The 16,339-nt window shown below is 35.5% G+C and overlaps 2 protein-coding genes across 4 annotated transcripts in view; one reads left to right on the top strand and one right to left on the bottom strand.

Moving 5' to 3' along the window:
* The window catches only part of LOC107733937 (SPG21 abhydrolase domain containing, maspardin), a 6,428-nt gene extending 2,901 nt beyond the window's left edge, over window positions 1-3,527 (top strand). For all 3 annotated transcript variants that reach the window (XM_016545791.1, XM_016545788.1, XM_016545790.1), the window contains 6 exons: window positions 555-635; window positions 725-870; window positions 952-1,060; window positions 1,461-1,568; window positions 2,131-2,271; window positions 2,844-3,527. In XM_016545791.1, coding sequence (XP_016401277.1) covers window positions 555-635; window positions 725-870; window positions 952-1,060; window positions 1,461-1,568; window positions 2,131-2,271; window positions 2,844-2,969 — 711 coding nt within the window. In that variant the 3' untranslated portion in view covers window positions 2,970-3,527. The remainder of the gene's footprint in view (window positions 1-554; window positions 636-724; window positions 871-951; window positions 1,061-1,460; window positions 1,569-2,130; window positions 2,272-2,843) is intronic.
* A 2,860-nt stretch (window positions 3,528-6,387) lies between these two features.
* Window positions 6,388-16,339, bottom strand: LOC107733958 (ankyrin repeat and death domain-containing protein 1A). Its single transcript, XM_016545825.1, has 15 exons — window positions 16,211-16,339; window positions 15,609-15,712; window positions 15,030-15,128; window positions 13,367-13,465; window positions 12,807-12,911; window positions 10,966-11,064; window positions 10,340-10,438; window positions 10,158-10,256; window positions 9,984-10,082; window positions 8,633-8,731; window positions 8,461-8,559; window positions 8,260-8,355; window positions 7,960-8,161; window positions 7,078-7,209; window positions 6,388-6,660 (listed from the first exon to the last, which is right to left on the bottom strand). The coding sequence occupies exons 1-13, from the start codon at window positions 16,248-16,250 to the stop codon at window positions 8,075-8,077; spliced, it is 1,224 nt and encodes a 407-aa protein (XP_016401311.1). The 5' UTR covers window positions 16,251-16,339; the 3' UTR covers window positions 6,388-6,660; window positions 7,078-7,209; window positions 7,960-8,074.

Raw genomic sequence — 16,339 nt, 5'->3', positions numbered from 1 at the left:
GGATTAACGTTACTTTCGTTTTGAAGGGAATGCGCCGATCCCCGATCTGCCTAAATGCGTCTATATTAGCACGAATCATTCGTGATTAAGCTTCATCTACACAAGAAGTGAGTATAAGGTTTTTTATGAATCTTTGCAAATCGCCTTTCCTAATATGTGCTAGTTAGCAAGTTTCGCGGCTAAAGTAAACAGTACTGCTCGTCACCCACAGAAGAGAGGGGCGGGGGGAGCAGAGCTCATTAGCATTTAAAGCAACATGAACTAGAACAGCGTGCTGAAAACAGAGCTCATTTTGACAGGGTAAAAAGGGTGTTTTTTACACTACCATTGAGAAATTTTAACCAAAGTATGTTATAGACTTTTCATTAAGACCTTAAAGAATCATATCAACTTCTATCAAATGGGCATCATATGACCCCTTTAACATTTGAAGGCTTTATTCGGTTGCTTTCAGTTTCAAAAATGGCATTTTGCGTAACTAACATGTCCTCTTGCTTCTCTTCTGACATTATTGCTTTATTCCGTGATATGTGACTTGATATTTCCGTATCCAGCTCCAGTATCCTGTCTATTGGGATCTGTTGGAATTTTGTGATGGATTTAGGAAGCTTTTAGACCACTTACAACTGGACAAGGTATGGTGTATTGATTGTTTTATGTATGACAGACGAGAAAGCAGTTTCTTTCACAACCTGTTTTTCATTCTCTCTCGCTCTCTGTGCAGGTGCACTTGTTTGGCGCCTCTCTGGGAGGATTCCTGGCTCAGAAATTTGCTGAAGTCACACATAAATCTCCCAGAGTTCATTCTCTGATCCTGTGCAACTCATTTAGCGACACATCGATCTTCAACCAGACATGGACAGCAAACAGGTAGAGACTTATACTGGATACTTATGCAGTGCTAATATCTCCATCATTGTGGATTTGTCTCATGTATAGTTTATTTTCTAGTTTCTGGTTGATGCCTGCTTTCATGCTCAAAAAGATTGTGCTTGGTAACTTTGCCAAAGGACCTGTGGACCCAAAAATGGCAGATGCAATTGACTTTATGGTTGACAGAGTGAGTAATTTTACTATACTGACTGTTTACAGTATTGATGATATAATTAGTGCAATTAAGTGTGATTTTACAACTTGAGCCACCTCTAGTAAAAAGTCACAGTAAAATGATTACAAATCAAAAGACTAAAACCATACATTTAAGTCGATTTGTTGCCTTAAGGACATTTAATATGAACATGAAAAATTACCTGGATTTTGTGAAATGTGTAAACATGCTAAATTTCATTGTACTGAAATAGTTAAGTGAAAAGTAAAAACTGCACATAAATCAGACCAGATTCAGTGCTTATTCTGGATTGATGTAGTTAGTAATAGATCTCATACTGATGTGTGAAGGTAATTTGTCTCACTCTTTGCTCATTTATCAACAAAGTGCACTCTGTTTGTTTGTGCTTCAGCTGGAAAGCCTGAACCAGAGTGAACTGGCCTCTCGACTCACGCTGAACTGCCAAAACTCCTACGTGGAACCTCACAAGATAAAGGATGTTGCCGTCACCATAATGGATGTAGGTCTGCTTTGTAGCTATCGGTCGAAAGTTTTTTTGTTTTGTTTTTTTTCAATTGTTTGTGAAAGAAGTATCTTGTGATCAATATGTAATTTATTCCTGTGATCAAAGCTGAATTTTCAGCATCATTACTCCAGTCTTCACAGTCACATGATCCTTCAGAAATCATTCTAATATGCTCAATTATTACTTATTATAGGTGCTCAATTATTATTAATGGTACATATTATAAATCAATTTTGAAAACCTTTTTTGCCGCTTTGTGAAACTAGTAATACATTTTTTTCCAGGATTCTTTGATGAATAGAAAGTTCAGTGAACAGAATTTATTTGAAATGGAAATCTTTTGTAACATTATAAATGTATTTACTGTCACCTTTGATCAATTTAATGCACCCTTGCTGTAAAAAAAAGTTTCTTGTGTATCACAATTTCCACAAAAATATTAAGCAGCAAAAACGGTTTTCAGCAATGATAATAAGAAATGTTTCTTGAGCAGCGGATCAGCATAATAAGAAATAAGATGTAGAAGTTTAATATTTTGCCCTTCTTTGTCACTCAGGTTTTTGATCAGAGCGCCCTGTCACATGAGGCAAAGGAAGAAATGTATAAGCTGTACCCCAACGCTAGAAGAGCTCACCTCAAAACAGGTGGAAACTTCCCGTATCTGTGCAGAAGTGCGGAAGTTAACCTGTACATACAAGTGAGTCCACAGTTTCAACCAAAAATTACAATTCTGTCATTATTTGCTCACCCTCATGTTGTTCCAACTCCAAATGACTGACTTTTTTTCTGTGGGACATGTATGAAGAAAATCTGAAGACTGTTTTCCATGCTCGCTCTCCTGCAATTATAGTAATCCGAAGATTTCAAGCTTCAAAAAAGAAGCAAAAACCCCATGAAAGTAGTCAGATTGTGTCCGAATCTTACCCATACGATAGCTTTGTGTGAGGAACAGAGTCATTTCTGTTGTTATTTGCTAAAAATCTTCAAGTCAGTTCTTGAACAAATTGTTCATTTGATCTAATTAAGAAAACTGGTCCGAATGATTCATTCTGGAATTCACAAACTCACGACTCAATGATCTGATTGCAGCAGTTAATGACTTTCTGGAGGAAGATTATCAGTGAATAACGACAGTCTGTTTTAAAGACATAAGGACCAATTTTATGATACTTAAGCTTGACATTTTCAGTGAATAGAGATAAAAACAATGCAATCATGTTGTGATTTCAGGGGCTTAATTTGCACTGTTACTCTGGTTTTACTCCGTAGATACACCTGCGTCAGTTTCATGGGACACGGTACGCCGCTATCAGTCCAGAGATGGTCAGCGCAGAAGAGCTGGAAGTGCAGAAGACAAATCTGAGCAACGACAGCGAGAGTGACGACGAATCGTAGAGAGCCCAGCAGGCTCCACACAAACATCCTCTGAGCGCTTACTAGATGAATCGGGACCTGAATTTAACCCGTTTCAGCTACACAACATTCAGAGGTCATGTTTCGGTATTCTGTTTTTCTATGACCTTAAACTCAGTCAAATGTGAATGGAGCCTATTTTTACTTTACAGAAAATAAACAATATTTTGATAAGTATAATGACTGTAAATAAGTGAAATTGAGTACATGGTTAGAGTTTTCATAGAATGACATATTTTGACCCGGTTGCCTTACACAATATAAAACGCACGTCTTTGTTCAATTTAGCACTTTTTGCTCCTTGAACTTCATTTTCTGCCTTTTGTACATTGGTGTTATTTTGTGTGTTGTTTGTTTGTATGAATGTCGTCAACGTCATTATGTCTGTTGCTTGTTGGAGTCATGCACTGATATAAAATGAAACTTGTTTCAACATCAGATTGTGTAAAACCTCTCAACTTTTCCAAATGACATATCAGGAGTCCTTGATTTGGAAACAAATCGAAAAGTGTCATTATTTACTTAAATAAAGCTGTGTAACCGCAAAAGACAGGTATTGATCTTTATTATAGATTTACAACTATTTTAATTACACGTTTTGCATTTGCTAAAAGTATTATCATACAATTAAAACACTGCTATGACTACACAATATAAATTATTAAAGTGTTTACATAAGAATCAGATTAATGAATTAGGCATTACAAATTTATGGCATGCAAATAAATTCAACATTTATTTTATTATAACATGGTATCCAAAAACATTTTAAGTATCATCTACATACTATAGTATATGAATATAGTAATCATTCAATACCATGGTATTATGATTACAACAGTATTGGGACGTTTTTCTGAGTGAAACATCTTATGGGATCAAAATAGAGGTGGACGTGAATGCTGCTGGCTTAAAGGAATAGTTCACCCAAAAATGACAATTTGCAGCAAATGTACTCACCCTCAGGCTATCCAAGATGTAGATTAGTTTATTTCTTCATCAGAAAAGATTTGTAGAAATTTAGCATTTCATCCCTTGTTCACCAATGGATCCTCTGCAGTGAATGGGTGCCGTCAGAATGAGAGTCCAAACAGCTGATAAAAACATCACAAGTAATCCACACCACTCCAGTCCATCAGTTAACATCTTGTGAAGTGAAAAGCTGTGTGTTTGTAAGAAACAAATCCATCAAGAATTTTTAACTTCAATCCATCGCTTCTGAATCAGGAAAGAAATATGCACAGACCAAGCACCAATTACAAGTGAAAACGGTCCAAAACAATTAAAAACAAATATTATGGACTATTACAGAAATATTACACAAAGATTATTGGACAAATTATTGGAAGGAAGCCTGGTGGCAACAAAAATACAGAAACGCAGAACTTCCTTTTGTAATATTTCGTTTATTGAGACAGTTTGTGTTGCTTGGAACACGGTTTGCAAAATCGCTCCCAAAGCAAACAGCTGCATGTTCCTCAGAGACGGCTGGTGTTGATTGTTTTGCTTGTGGGTTTGTGTACACAATAACATTTGGTCTGGTTAGATATTCACTGGTGTCTGCAAATTTGCAGAAATATTTTCATACGTCAATATGAACTTCTAACCCGTTTCAGATCAGCACTGAATTTCCTGTTGAGTCACAGTCCACTAAAGCCATTATAACAAAAATATGATAAGTATCTAGATTATAAGTGCAATCTACAAAAACTTGTTTTCATGACGAATTTATTCAAATATTGAAGAACAGGTTAAGTAAAATATAATGAATATAGGCTATAACCGTGCATATATTGACCAAAATGCCTACAGTTTATTTTTCTAGATATCTAGCTGTGGACACTGAAGTGTCTGCAAATTTGCAGAAATATTTTCATACGTCAATATGAACTTCTAACCCGTTTCAGATCAGCACTGAATTTCCTGTTGAGTCACAGTCCACTAAAGCCATTATAACAAAAATATAAGTATCTAGATTATAAGTGCAATCTATAAAAACTTGTTTTCATGACGAATTTATTCAAATATTGAAGAACAGGTTAAGTAAAAATATAATGAATATAGGCTATAACCGTGCATATATTGACCAAAATGCCTACAGTTTATTTTTCTAGATATCTAGCTGTGGACACTGAATAGCTTTTCTGAGGTAAATGTTCCTGACATGTTAACAAGCTGTTTTATTGACGTCTTTCTGTAGCCAAAACACTGACTGAGCGATTACATGAAACTCGTTACATTTTCAACATACCTTACGATGTTCCTTCATGTTTATTTCCTGCAATAACTAGTAGTAAGGGGGAAATGTTTGCTTCACGTGCACTCTACTTTCATAAAAAAAAAAAAAGTTACATAATTTTAAAGCTCAGACTTGGTTTTATATCAAAAGTAACAAAGCACAAAACTTATTACAAATAACGTTTAGGGAAGTTTTGTTTACTCATCAACTCAAAACAGCATAAAAGATTGATTCTTGGGATTTAAGAATCAATATTAGTTCCTCAGAGAATCGATTAAAATCGAGATATCAATGCAGTATTTTATGCAGATTAGGACTGCCTGACAGAGGTTTATTAATCAATTAATTTCATTGCACCTTCTCTCTCTTGTCCCGTGTTCATATAAGAACATTTGCACACACAAAAGTTTGGGCCTTTCAGTCTGGCGAGTCTCATAATGAACAGGATGATCAGTCAAGAGACTCTTAACATTACTGCACACCACACACACACACACACACACATGCATACATAACACATCTGTTACCATTACAAATAACGTTTAGGGAAGTTTTGTTTACTCATCAACTCAAAACAGCATAAAAGATTGATTCTTGGGATTTAAGAATCAATATTAGTTCCTCAGAGAATCGATTAAAATCGAGATATCAATGCAGTATTTTATGCAGATTAGGACTGCCTGACAGAGGTTTATTAATCAATTAATTTCATTGCACCTTCTCTCTCTTGTCCCGTGTTCATATAAGAACATTTGCACACACAAAAGTTTGGGCCTTTCAGTCTGGCGAGTCTCATAATGAACAGGATGATCAGTCAAAAAGAGACTCTTAACATTACTGCACACCACACACACACACACACACACACACACACACATACATGCATACATAACACATCTGTTACCCAGTATCCTGGCTAATGCAGCTGCATTAGTATTATATTTGTTTCTAGTGTTAAAAATAACTATTTATTACAGATAATATTTATTATAAATGCTGCATCTACAAATAAATTTAGGACAGAGACATGCATAACTGTAAAAATGAACCTGAAATTCACCATAACCAAAAATGTTATTGCTTGGGGAGTTTTTCTGAGAGAAAAAAAAAGAAAATCTACCTGTTCTCCTAAAAAAAAAAATAAAAATAAAAAAGTGCTGTAATATTTTTTTCCACAGAAACACGTTGTTTTAATCCAAAGTCATGTTTGCTGTAAATATTTGCTCTGGGTGTGAACGGCTAAGTTATCTTCTCAGTCACATCACTGAGGTTGTATTTTAGGGAGTATGTGCGTTTCATCAGTGCTGTGTATTTGAAGAGCATCCGATCTCCTGGCTGGTACGTGCTCAGTCCAGACCTCTCTCAATAAATCTCACATTGTAGAGCATTTTTTAGCAGAAGACGGATCCGCATTTGCCTGCTGTCGCATGCTTTCTGTTTGAAAGAAAAGAAAGTTATAAAAGACGGAAGGTAAAGCAATGTTGTAGACAGTGAAACAGTTAAAAATAATATACTCAATAACTCTGATCTGAAACCCAGAGAGTTTTCTCGCCGATTACAATAATTAGGCAAAATCATGGGCAAAACAGGAAAAGACAGATATAAAGTTGTCAGTTCTTGGCCAAAATAACCCAACTAGAATTTTAAAATCGAATTTGCACACAAATTCACTTCAGTGCATTCTGGGATAGCCTTCAAAAAAAAAAAGACATGCAATTCTGCCAACAAGCTCTTCATTTTGCTGCATTTGAGTCTGAAGTGCACATATGATGCATAATTCAGTTTAGACAGGCATCACAACAGGTTTGGGAACAGACCTTTTACACGTATGAACTGAAATGCTGAATTCACCTGCCAGATCGATCCTTGAGATTCCTATCAGACCTTCATACAAACCCTTGATGGGGTTTTCTCCAGCGGTGATCACTCCGTGCAGCCAGATGAGCAGCATCCTGTGCCCGTGCTCCTTGTAGCTCTTTGTACCTTTAAAGTTCAGAGCTTGTCATCACTATGACAGATATCTGTTGGTGTCTTCAGTTTAGTTTGAGTAGTAGTGCTGAGGAATACAACGGCTCTTAAGGGTCTTGTTTTCTAATTTAGAATTCAAAATAGAGTTAAGCAGACTGCTTCACACTAATTGCTATGGTTACTGGCTCATGTAATGAACCTATTTTCCTTAGTGTAATAAAAACAGCATTCTTGGAATGTCTATTTCCAGACCTCATAATAAGAGATGTTTTGTATTTTTGTGCATATTTTCCAATTACCATTTGTAGCCCCATTAAGAAAAGTGATTAACTTCTAATATAATAATCCACCCATTTGTATTTCCCCATTTATAATCATTACATTTTAATGGGTTACATGGAATACAATTTATATATGTATATATAATTACATATACACACACCCTTTTGTTTGGGATCAGTATGATTTTATTTTTGTTTTTTTTACAGAAATTAAAAATAAAGAAACAAATGCCGTTCTTTTGAACTTTCTATTCATCAAAGGTTCATATGAAGATTTCCACAAATATAAAGCAGCACAACTGTTTTCAACATTAATAATCAGAAATGTTTCTTGAGCAGCAAATCAGCATATTAGAATGATTTTTGAAAGATCATGTGACACTGAAGACTGGAGTAATGGTGTATGTATACAGTGGGGTAATGGTGTATGTATACTGTATATAATTTTTTAAAAATGCACTCAGCAGATAGTTAAATGACGTACCTGTCCATTGGTGCTCTATGGCTCGAATATGTGCTTCTGAGAACTTCCAGTGCCGAGCCAGTGTTTTCCACTCGCCTGGTTTGAGATATTTGGTGGCAAGCTTCCATAGGACAGATCAGATATGCTGTGTCTCCTGTCGATGATCTTGTTTAAAGGTAAGACTCGTTCCCACCAGAGAGTCAGAGTCACTCGTCACATTTTCCTAAGCAAATTAACACATTAAAAATAGCACACAATCTTTAATTATTATGACATAAAATATGACTCTAATGATTTTAGTTTAATGTACACTGAACATACCTTCTCCCATTTGTAAAATCTGTCAGCTTTGATAATCATGTCAACGACATTCACATGGTTGCCTCGTGCTGCAACATCCAGTGACGTCTTTCCCTGCTATAACATTGAAGTGAATATCTTTTGTTTAATTGTTTGATCACAAGTGTATTACAATATTAAAATCCATCATCCACACCAAAGTATGACAACAGTAATTTGCACCTTGTCGAGCAGATTTAGATTGACTCCAGATATCAGGATCATTTCAGCGATGGTCTGCCATCCGTGTTCTGCTGCTATGTGCAAAGCAGTTTGAAGCCGCTGTAAGGGAAAATAGTTCATTTCACCTTAATCAGTGAAATCATGAGTGCATTTGTAAATGTGAAACACTCACATTGTCAAAGATGTCCAGGTCGCATCCCGCATCGATAAGATCCTTCACTATTCCTGTGGAGTTGTTGAGTACTGCCAGGTGTAGAGCTGAAGTATGTTGCTGGTAAGGGAAAAATGTCTGTAAATACTATCGGTTTTCTGAATAGTAAAACTTAAAATTTTAAAGTTTCTGGTGTTTTAGCTCCTGGTTCAAATGTGCCCAAATCATGCACTCCATATATTGTGATCTTACTAAAATTAATTCTTTCGTGTGCATGCATCTGTATTTGCGACCCAGCTAACGGAGAATGTTTTTAGAACTTTAGCTACATTCTGGCAAGATTCTAACAGTTATGAACAAACATCCTTCCAGCATTGTTAATCTGAATGTTCAATCAAAATGTATAATAACGTTCTCAAAACATTAGTACAAAAACATTTATACAACTTTTATGGAACTTTTTTCTGAAACATTTTAATTGTACGTTCATCTAAGGTTTAGAGAACATTCAAAGTAACATTCCCATAATGTTTGCAAAATAATTCAATTTATTAATTTAATTTATTATAATGTTGCCTTTAACATTGACATAGCCAAAGAAAAACACTTTTTTTTTTTAAATTCAGAGAACACTGAGAAATAATGTTTTCATAACAATAACGGCAACAAAATGTTCTTAGAACATATTTTTGTTAGCTGAGTATATATACACAATTTACCCATTATGTGTGTAATTAGGGAATTAAGATGTGATCTTATTCATATATTCTTTTAATGTCAGCAGAACTTGAATCACCGACTGTTATTTTACACAGAATGTTGGCAAGAATATCTGAATCCATAATAAATGTTCTCTACAGCTTGAACTACATGAACTCAAATTGAGTGACAAAAAGCATTTGAAAACAAAACACACAGGGAGGTTAGATTCAGGGGACTCCTCAGTCAAACATTTTGAGAATAGACATGCTTTGGACAGGATTAAATCCACACTTAGTGCCAAATAGTGCTTTTGTCATGTTCTTAAAGTAAAAACAGCTGAATGATGCATTAAAACGTCTGATAGCGGTGTTCTGTGTAATATGATCTTAAACATGTCTGTTACATAATCAAGATGGCCTTGTATCTAGACTTACTGACACAATAATTAGTCAAAATACTGTACATATACAGTACGTGTGCGTATATCTGTTAGGCAGAGCTTTATTATTGGACATTGCTAACAGAGAATCCACTAGTTGCGTTCAATCTGCATGCCATTGTCAGTGAATTTCCCCCCCAAACATGCGCTCCTGTTCTACAGTAAATGTTATAATTCTTGATAGCAATCAAAAATATAAAAAGCAAGCAAGCTGGGGTTTTTAGTACTGACTGTGTCTACTGAATCCAGGTCGATCCCAGCCTGTACCAGCAGTGTGACCTCTCTTCCTGAGCCATGCTGGGCCACCAGATGAAGAGCCGACCTGTTACTCTAGAAGAAGAAACATTACTGTGTGCTGTAACTTGATGTACTAAAATCAATTTGAAAATCCAACAATGTCCTCACATGAGTAAGTTCATTGACATTGCAGCCAGCTTCCAGCAACAGTCTGATACATTCATAATGCCCTCCTTCAGCTGCCAGATGTAAAGCCGTCAAGCCGTCCTGATAAAAGATCCCAATGTAAAGCAAATAAACACCACCAAAATAAAAAATAACTCTTGCACACAAAACCGGGATCTAATTACAATGTTTTTTTCATCAATGCTCTCCCCAGTCTCCATGATCTTCTGTAGGACGTCGCTGTGGCCTTGCTTAGCTGCCAAATGCAGTGCAGTGTTTTCTTCCTGCAGTTCATGAACACCATATTAGTGCTGCATCAATTACTTCTTTTTCCTTCGTTATTGCCATTATTTTTCCATTTTTGGTATGTTTTTGTTTTGTTAGTTTAACTACCCAAAGCAGGGCAGGAAAGCCATCTACTGTAGCATGCTGAAATGAGTTTAGTTTCTCTTTTTTCTTTTGTAGTTAGGTCAGATTAATAAATTTGGAGTTGATTTATTTTCTATTTTGACCTCTGGATCTGGCACCATTCTGCATTGATTTTCTCTTTTCTTCTTATATAATTAATTATTTTATTTTTTTTGACCTCACATGTCGCATAAGAGCTTTCTGATGTCTGAACACACCGATTAAAATAATACAGCGCCACACCGCTCAAGTCTACATATTTTATTTGGATCACATTTGAAAGTTCTTCGAAGAACATTATTCTGAAAACTTGGCTCTCTTTGCCCTCTACTTTGGCATTTTGCATTTAGCAGTAGAGAAAATCGAATTAGCACACACTGAGAGGCGTCTGTCTGTCCCTCACCTTGTCTTTGAGGTCATGAGCACAGCCCATACCAATGAGACACTCCACCACCTCCAGGTGTCCATGCTCTGCGGCCAAATGAAACGCTGTCTTACCTGACTGACACACCAGATGGAGACATGTTAGAAAGGACATAATGTAATGACTCTTAAAACTAAAGGTTCCAACAGGGGGTTTCATAGTAATGCAATAGAAGAACCATTTTTGGTTCCTCAAAGAGCCGTTCTGTGGACGGTTCTTAAAATTAAAAAATCTTATATTTTATTAATCTGAAGAACCTTTTTACATTATAAAGAGCCTTTTGTGTAATGGAAAGGTTCTCCATGAAACCATGAACCTTTATTTTTTTTTTTTTAAGAGTAGTTTCCATAAACATTTTACAGCTTTACTTCATCTGTTAATATTCCAATGTGGAATAAAACATGTTTTGACAGAAAGCACAGTGAAACTACTCCAGAATATTGATTGTGTGATAGTTGTATTATTGATCAACTTTGCAAAACATGTAATGGGGAATAAATTTAAACTTGTGTGTAATGAGTTTCAAATCTGTGTGAGACATCATGACATCAAAATTTGTTGACATTCATAATACATGTCCCACAATCATATTGACTGTGCATGAATCATCTATTTTCTCCACCTCTGAATTGAATGTCTATAACCAAGGCTGTGGAGGCAGAGAAAAAAAAAACATTAGCGAATCAATGAAATTATCCAATAAACTCCTCATGGATAAAATTTGACCTGTCCAACTGTTTACAAATTACACTGGAATTTTATGGAGCTATTTGTCTTTTTTTGAAGCTTGACAGCTCCTGTTCACTGTCTGCTTTTTACGCCAACAAACCTCTTCCTGAAGACAATTCCTTCCTCAAAGTCATTCCTTGATAATGTTTAACTGGTATTTGCATGAACACTGTGCAATCATCACAGTTGTTATCAGTCTCTTAGATGAAAAACAGCTTAAAGTGTCTGCAAGTACAGTATGAAGTGATGTGATCAAAACATCATGTGATCAAAACGTGAACAAATAGTAACTATTTTGACTAATTCTGTCAAACTGACCACCTCCATCCCACCCACAGAACTGATCTTACACATTTGCATCAGTCAAATAGGGCTGTCAAAATGACTGAAAAACTAAATTCGAATTTTCCACTTAAATATGATCAAAATTCGAATTATATTCTAATTTAAAAGGCATAATAAGTTGAACTTACATTAATTTTACATGGCTTTCTAAACATGCAGCTCTCTTGTGCCAGAAGCGAGTGCAACGCTGATAGATGTCCCTCTAGAAAATGTGATAAATATGCGTTCTGTGTGAACGGCTTGGTTTCAGTTTCACCGTAAACATCATCTTCTCCACACTGATGCTCTCGTTTTCCGTAATATATTGAATGAACAATGTAGCAGCGCCGCATCTAGTGGGTTCAACTGGATAGGCTAACAAAAGCATTAAAATGCAATGACACTTACATTGTCGTCGTATTTCGTGCGCAACTGATAAGGCTGCCTGACGGCTGACGCAGACCTAAAATTCGAATGCAACTTTTTTTTGCATTCGATTTTTTATTTTTTTTAATTCGACGAATATTCGAAATTCAAATTTTTTTTTGACAGCCCTACAGTCAAACACTCTTTCAGAATTTGCTCTGGTGTAAAACCACACTTAAGATGTTCTTCTAGTTACAACACATTGGAAAGCAAAACCCATTCCGTCCCTTAATTTTGTCTGGGCTCTAGTTTTTAGCAGGGAACTGAAAGTACAATTCTGTGAAATAAAATACACTACACTTCAAGATCATGGGCATTGTGACAAAACATGTGATTCTCACCTTGTCGACTTTATTAAGCTGCACGTTTTCCAGATCTTCCATGATATACTCCAAAATACTGATGTGACCCCTCTGGGCAGCACAGTGCAAGAGATTCAAGCCATTCTGAAAGAAAAAAAAGAGACAGTGAGACGCACTGAAATGAATGTTGAAACCTGAATGTAGGCCAGTACACACATCAATCTCATTTGTATTGGTTAGTGGTCTTTAAAGAACGGCTTCAGAACGCTATTCGTCAAGAGCACAGTCAACCGTGAGAGAGCGGAGCACATCGAGTGCTCAGATAAAAGATATATGAAACTTGACAAGGATTTTTGCCAATAGAGTCTTACTTTGTTTTCACAGGTGAGCTTCGCCCCAGTTGAGACAAGGATCTTCAGGTGAAATGAATGTTGAAGTCTTAATGTAGGCCAGTACACACGTCAATCTCATTTGTATTGGTTAGTGGTCTTTAAAAGCTTAGAGCACAGTCAACCGCGTGAGAGCAGAGCACATCGAGTGAGATGGTACCACTGTCTTCTTATAAGATATCTGAAAGGATTTTTCCAATAGAGTCTTACTTTGTTTTCACAGGAGAGCTTCGCCCCAGTTGAGACAAGGATCTTTAGGATCGAGAGGTGACCAAACCATGCCGCTAAGAGCAGAGGGTTCATACCGAACTGGAAAACAATCAAGAATCTAGTCAAAAACAGTATTAGCCTACAGTGACTCTCTTATTTAATAATCACGTTCCAGTGATGAGTACATGTGTAGATCCTTCTGCTAACATTAGTTTAATTCCCAGGGAATAAACATTCCGGTAAAACTGCTTGCTTGAATGTATTGCTTTGAGTCACTTAAAAGTATCCACCAAATACATTTTAATAACGGAGTTAAACTGACTTTTTTTCAGCAAAAGCATATGGAATGACATATTGAGACATGCTGTATACTTAATCAAAATCTTTTATAAATAGCATGTTTTTAATACGATTTAAATTTTCTAAAATAAAACTATGTGTTATAATTAAATGAGTTATACTCACAATACTACTTGAGGGACTACATGGAAAATTTGTATTTTAAAAATGAAAGTCACTCCACAGGACCACTTATGTAAACAACAAAAACCTGATTCAAATATGTTGACCATCTAAAAAATATATACTCTTCCACTTATAATTCAACATTAATTTTAATCTTAAATTTCATTGTGACGTTTTAATTATCTCTTGCATTTCATGGCCACCCTTTGTTGTTGGTGTGACAACTTGTGCACAAATTGGATTTTTATTTTCATCAACTGCATATGCAGTGACAAATTCTTTAACATGCTATAATTTATCTAAAATATTATTTTAAAAAGCATTTTTCAGATTTTTTGTTTAATTCTCTGTATAATTTTATAAAATAATTTAAAATTACGCATTCAGCTCTTAGTACTAAACAAAATTGTCACCCGGTAGAAGTATTTATGTAAACTGCCAAAAAAAAATAAATAAATAAAATTATATATATATATATATATATATACTCTTTCACTTATACTTTAACATTAATTTTAATCTTAAATTTTATTGTAACGTTTTAATTATCTCTTGCATTTCATGGCCACCCTTTGTTGTTGGCGTGATAAGTTTGTGCACAAACTTGCACAAAATTGTATTTTTATTTTCACCAAATGCATATGCAGTGACACTAAATATCTGTATAATTTTATATAATAATTTTTAAATTATGCATTCAGCTCTTAGTATATGAAATTTTTTTTTTTTATTGTTTATATAATATTTTTAAATAATATAATTTATTAAATATTTATATAAACTTCCAAAAAATTAAAAAATTAAAAAAATAAACCATGACCAGTTACGGCATGAAAAAAAAACAAAAAAAAAACATACACTTTTACTTAAACGTCTGTATAAATTTTAATCATGATGTGTTCTTATAAAAAAAAATCCCCAGGCACATATTAGTCAACTGCTCAATTATCTAAAAAGTTTTGCCTTGCATTTCAGGGCCATGCTTTGTCTCTTCAATCGTTGTTGGTGTAACAATCTCATAGCCTCCAGTAATTTACAGGCCACATGGTGAATGAACAGCAGTCCATGAAAGATTTATCCAGTGGAGCAGTATTTCACTTATTTGTGCTCATACAGTAAATAAACACGGAACATAAAACATTCAGCCTGAAATGTAACTACATTTGAACCTGTTCAACAAAATGCATTTGACACGTACGCCGTCCAGATCATCCACCTCCATGTCGTGGTCCAGCAGTAGACGCACTGCCTGCTCACTGCCGGCTCCTGCTGCCCAGTGAAGGGCCTTACGGTCCATCTGTAAAACCAAAATCACATGGAAAAATTAAACGGCCATTGACTCATTAGGCATATCTGTCATGAATTTAGGTGATAAATACTAAAGTAAAAAAAGGGTCATATCCTGTGCTGAGGACCACAACATGTGCGTTTCAGTCTCTCTGGTGCATAACTGGGAAAAACATTCAAGGCAGAGGAATTGGTGAATAGCAACATAACTTCCTCTGACACAGCTTCCTGCAGCATGCTTTGCTCGGCTTTCTTCACCGTGCCACCATGTTTAGAAGTGTACACCATGGTTTATTTGGTTATGAATATATATTTCTTATTACATCTTAGTAAATCAAGTTGCCAATTTTAAACCTTTCCAAGGGCATTTATAAAGACTGTTCTTTTACTAGAAAGACTGCTTTAGACCGTCTAGTATAATGCACATAATCATAGTACAGTGCATGTAGATCTGCATTGTTCATACGTTTCTGCATTGCCTAGATCTCACCTTATTTTTGACTTTGATGTCCACCCCTCTTCTGATGAGCTCCTGCATTCTCTCCGTGTTGTTCCTCTTCGCAGCATCATGAAACTCCTTCTCTGAGCGAAGCACTGGAGTGGAAGGTGACAGGAGTTATATGTGGTGTGTACAGGTACAAACATCAGCAGGATCCATGATTATCCACATGCATCAACAATATTCATATCTAATGTTTCTTACCATTTTTATAGATAACTTCAAATCTAGGTTTTAGATTCCATTCTATTCGAATTTTATACATAATCAAGATTAAGGATCGATTACTGATTTGGGAAAAACAAAGAAATTTATAATTATATAACAATTAGATATTAATAATAAATAGTATAATAGATTTTCGGCTGTAAATATGTTGAAGAATCCAACAAAGTCCTATTAAACGAGTCTCTTTAGTCTACTATATAACATTTTTATTGCTAACTATTTAGTAACCACAGCTAGTTTTAGAAGCAATACAATACAACGAGATTCATATATGAGAATATATTTCTCTCACGTGCCCTAGTTAGTGTCCGTACCGCACTACAACACAGTCAGTTTTTTTTCCTTTTCAGCATTTTAACACTCACATATATCGTCTTCAGACACCAGTCCGTCTTCCATCGTCATAATGTGCGCCTCTTCTGATATATGTCTACATTTTCATCTTTTGCTGTGATGTTCGGCTGTGTTTCGGTCTGATTCTCGCACAGCCGAGC

The sequence above is a fragment of the Sinocyclocheilus rhinocerous genome, unplaced genomic scaffold (genome assembly GCF_001515625.1).
Source record: "Sinocyclocheilus rhinocerous isolate Xijiao unplaced genomic scaffold, SAMN03320098_v1.1 scaffold760, whole genome shotgun sequence".
In the NCBI taxonomy this organism is placed as follows: domain Eukaryota; kingdom Metazoa; phylum Chordata; class Actinopteri; order Cypriniformes; family Cyprinidae; genus Sinocyclocheilus; species Sinocyclocheilus rhinocerous.
Note: the sequence above shows the minus strand (reverse complement) of the source record. Positions and strands in the feature narration are given on the sequence as shown.

Bases quoted from the DNA above. Each gene is read 5' to 3' on its own strand.
- LOC107733958 (XM_016545825.1), bottom strand. From the start codon at position 16,250: ATGACGATGGAAGACGGACTGGTGTCTGAAGACGATATAT. The intron at 10,257-10,339 runs GTAATTAGATCC...ATCTTTTATCAG, and splicing joins GCATTGATGAAAAAAACATT to GACGGCTTGACGGCTTTACA. The intron at 8,560-8,632 runs GTGAGTGTTTCA...TTTCCCTTACAG, and splicing joins ACCTGGACATCTTTGACAAT to CGGCTTCAAACTGCTTTGCA.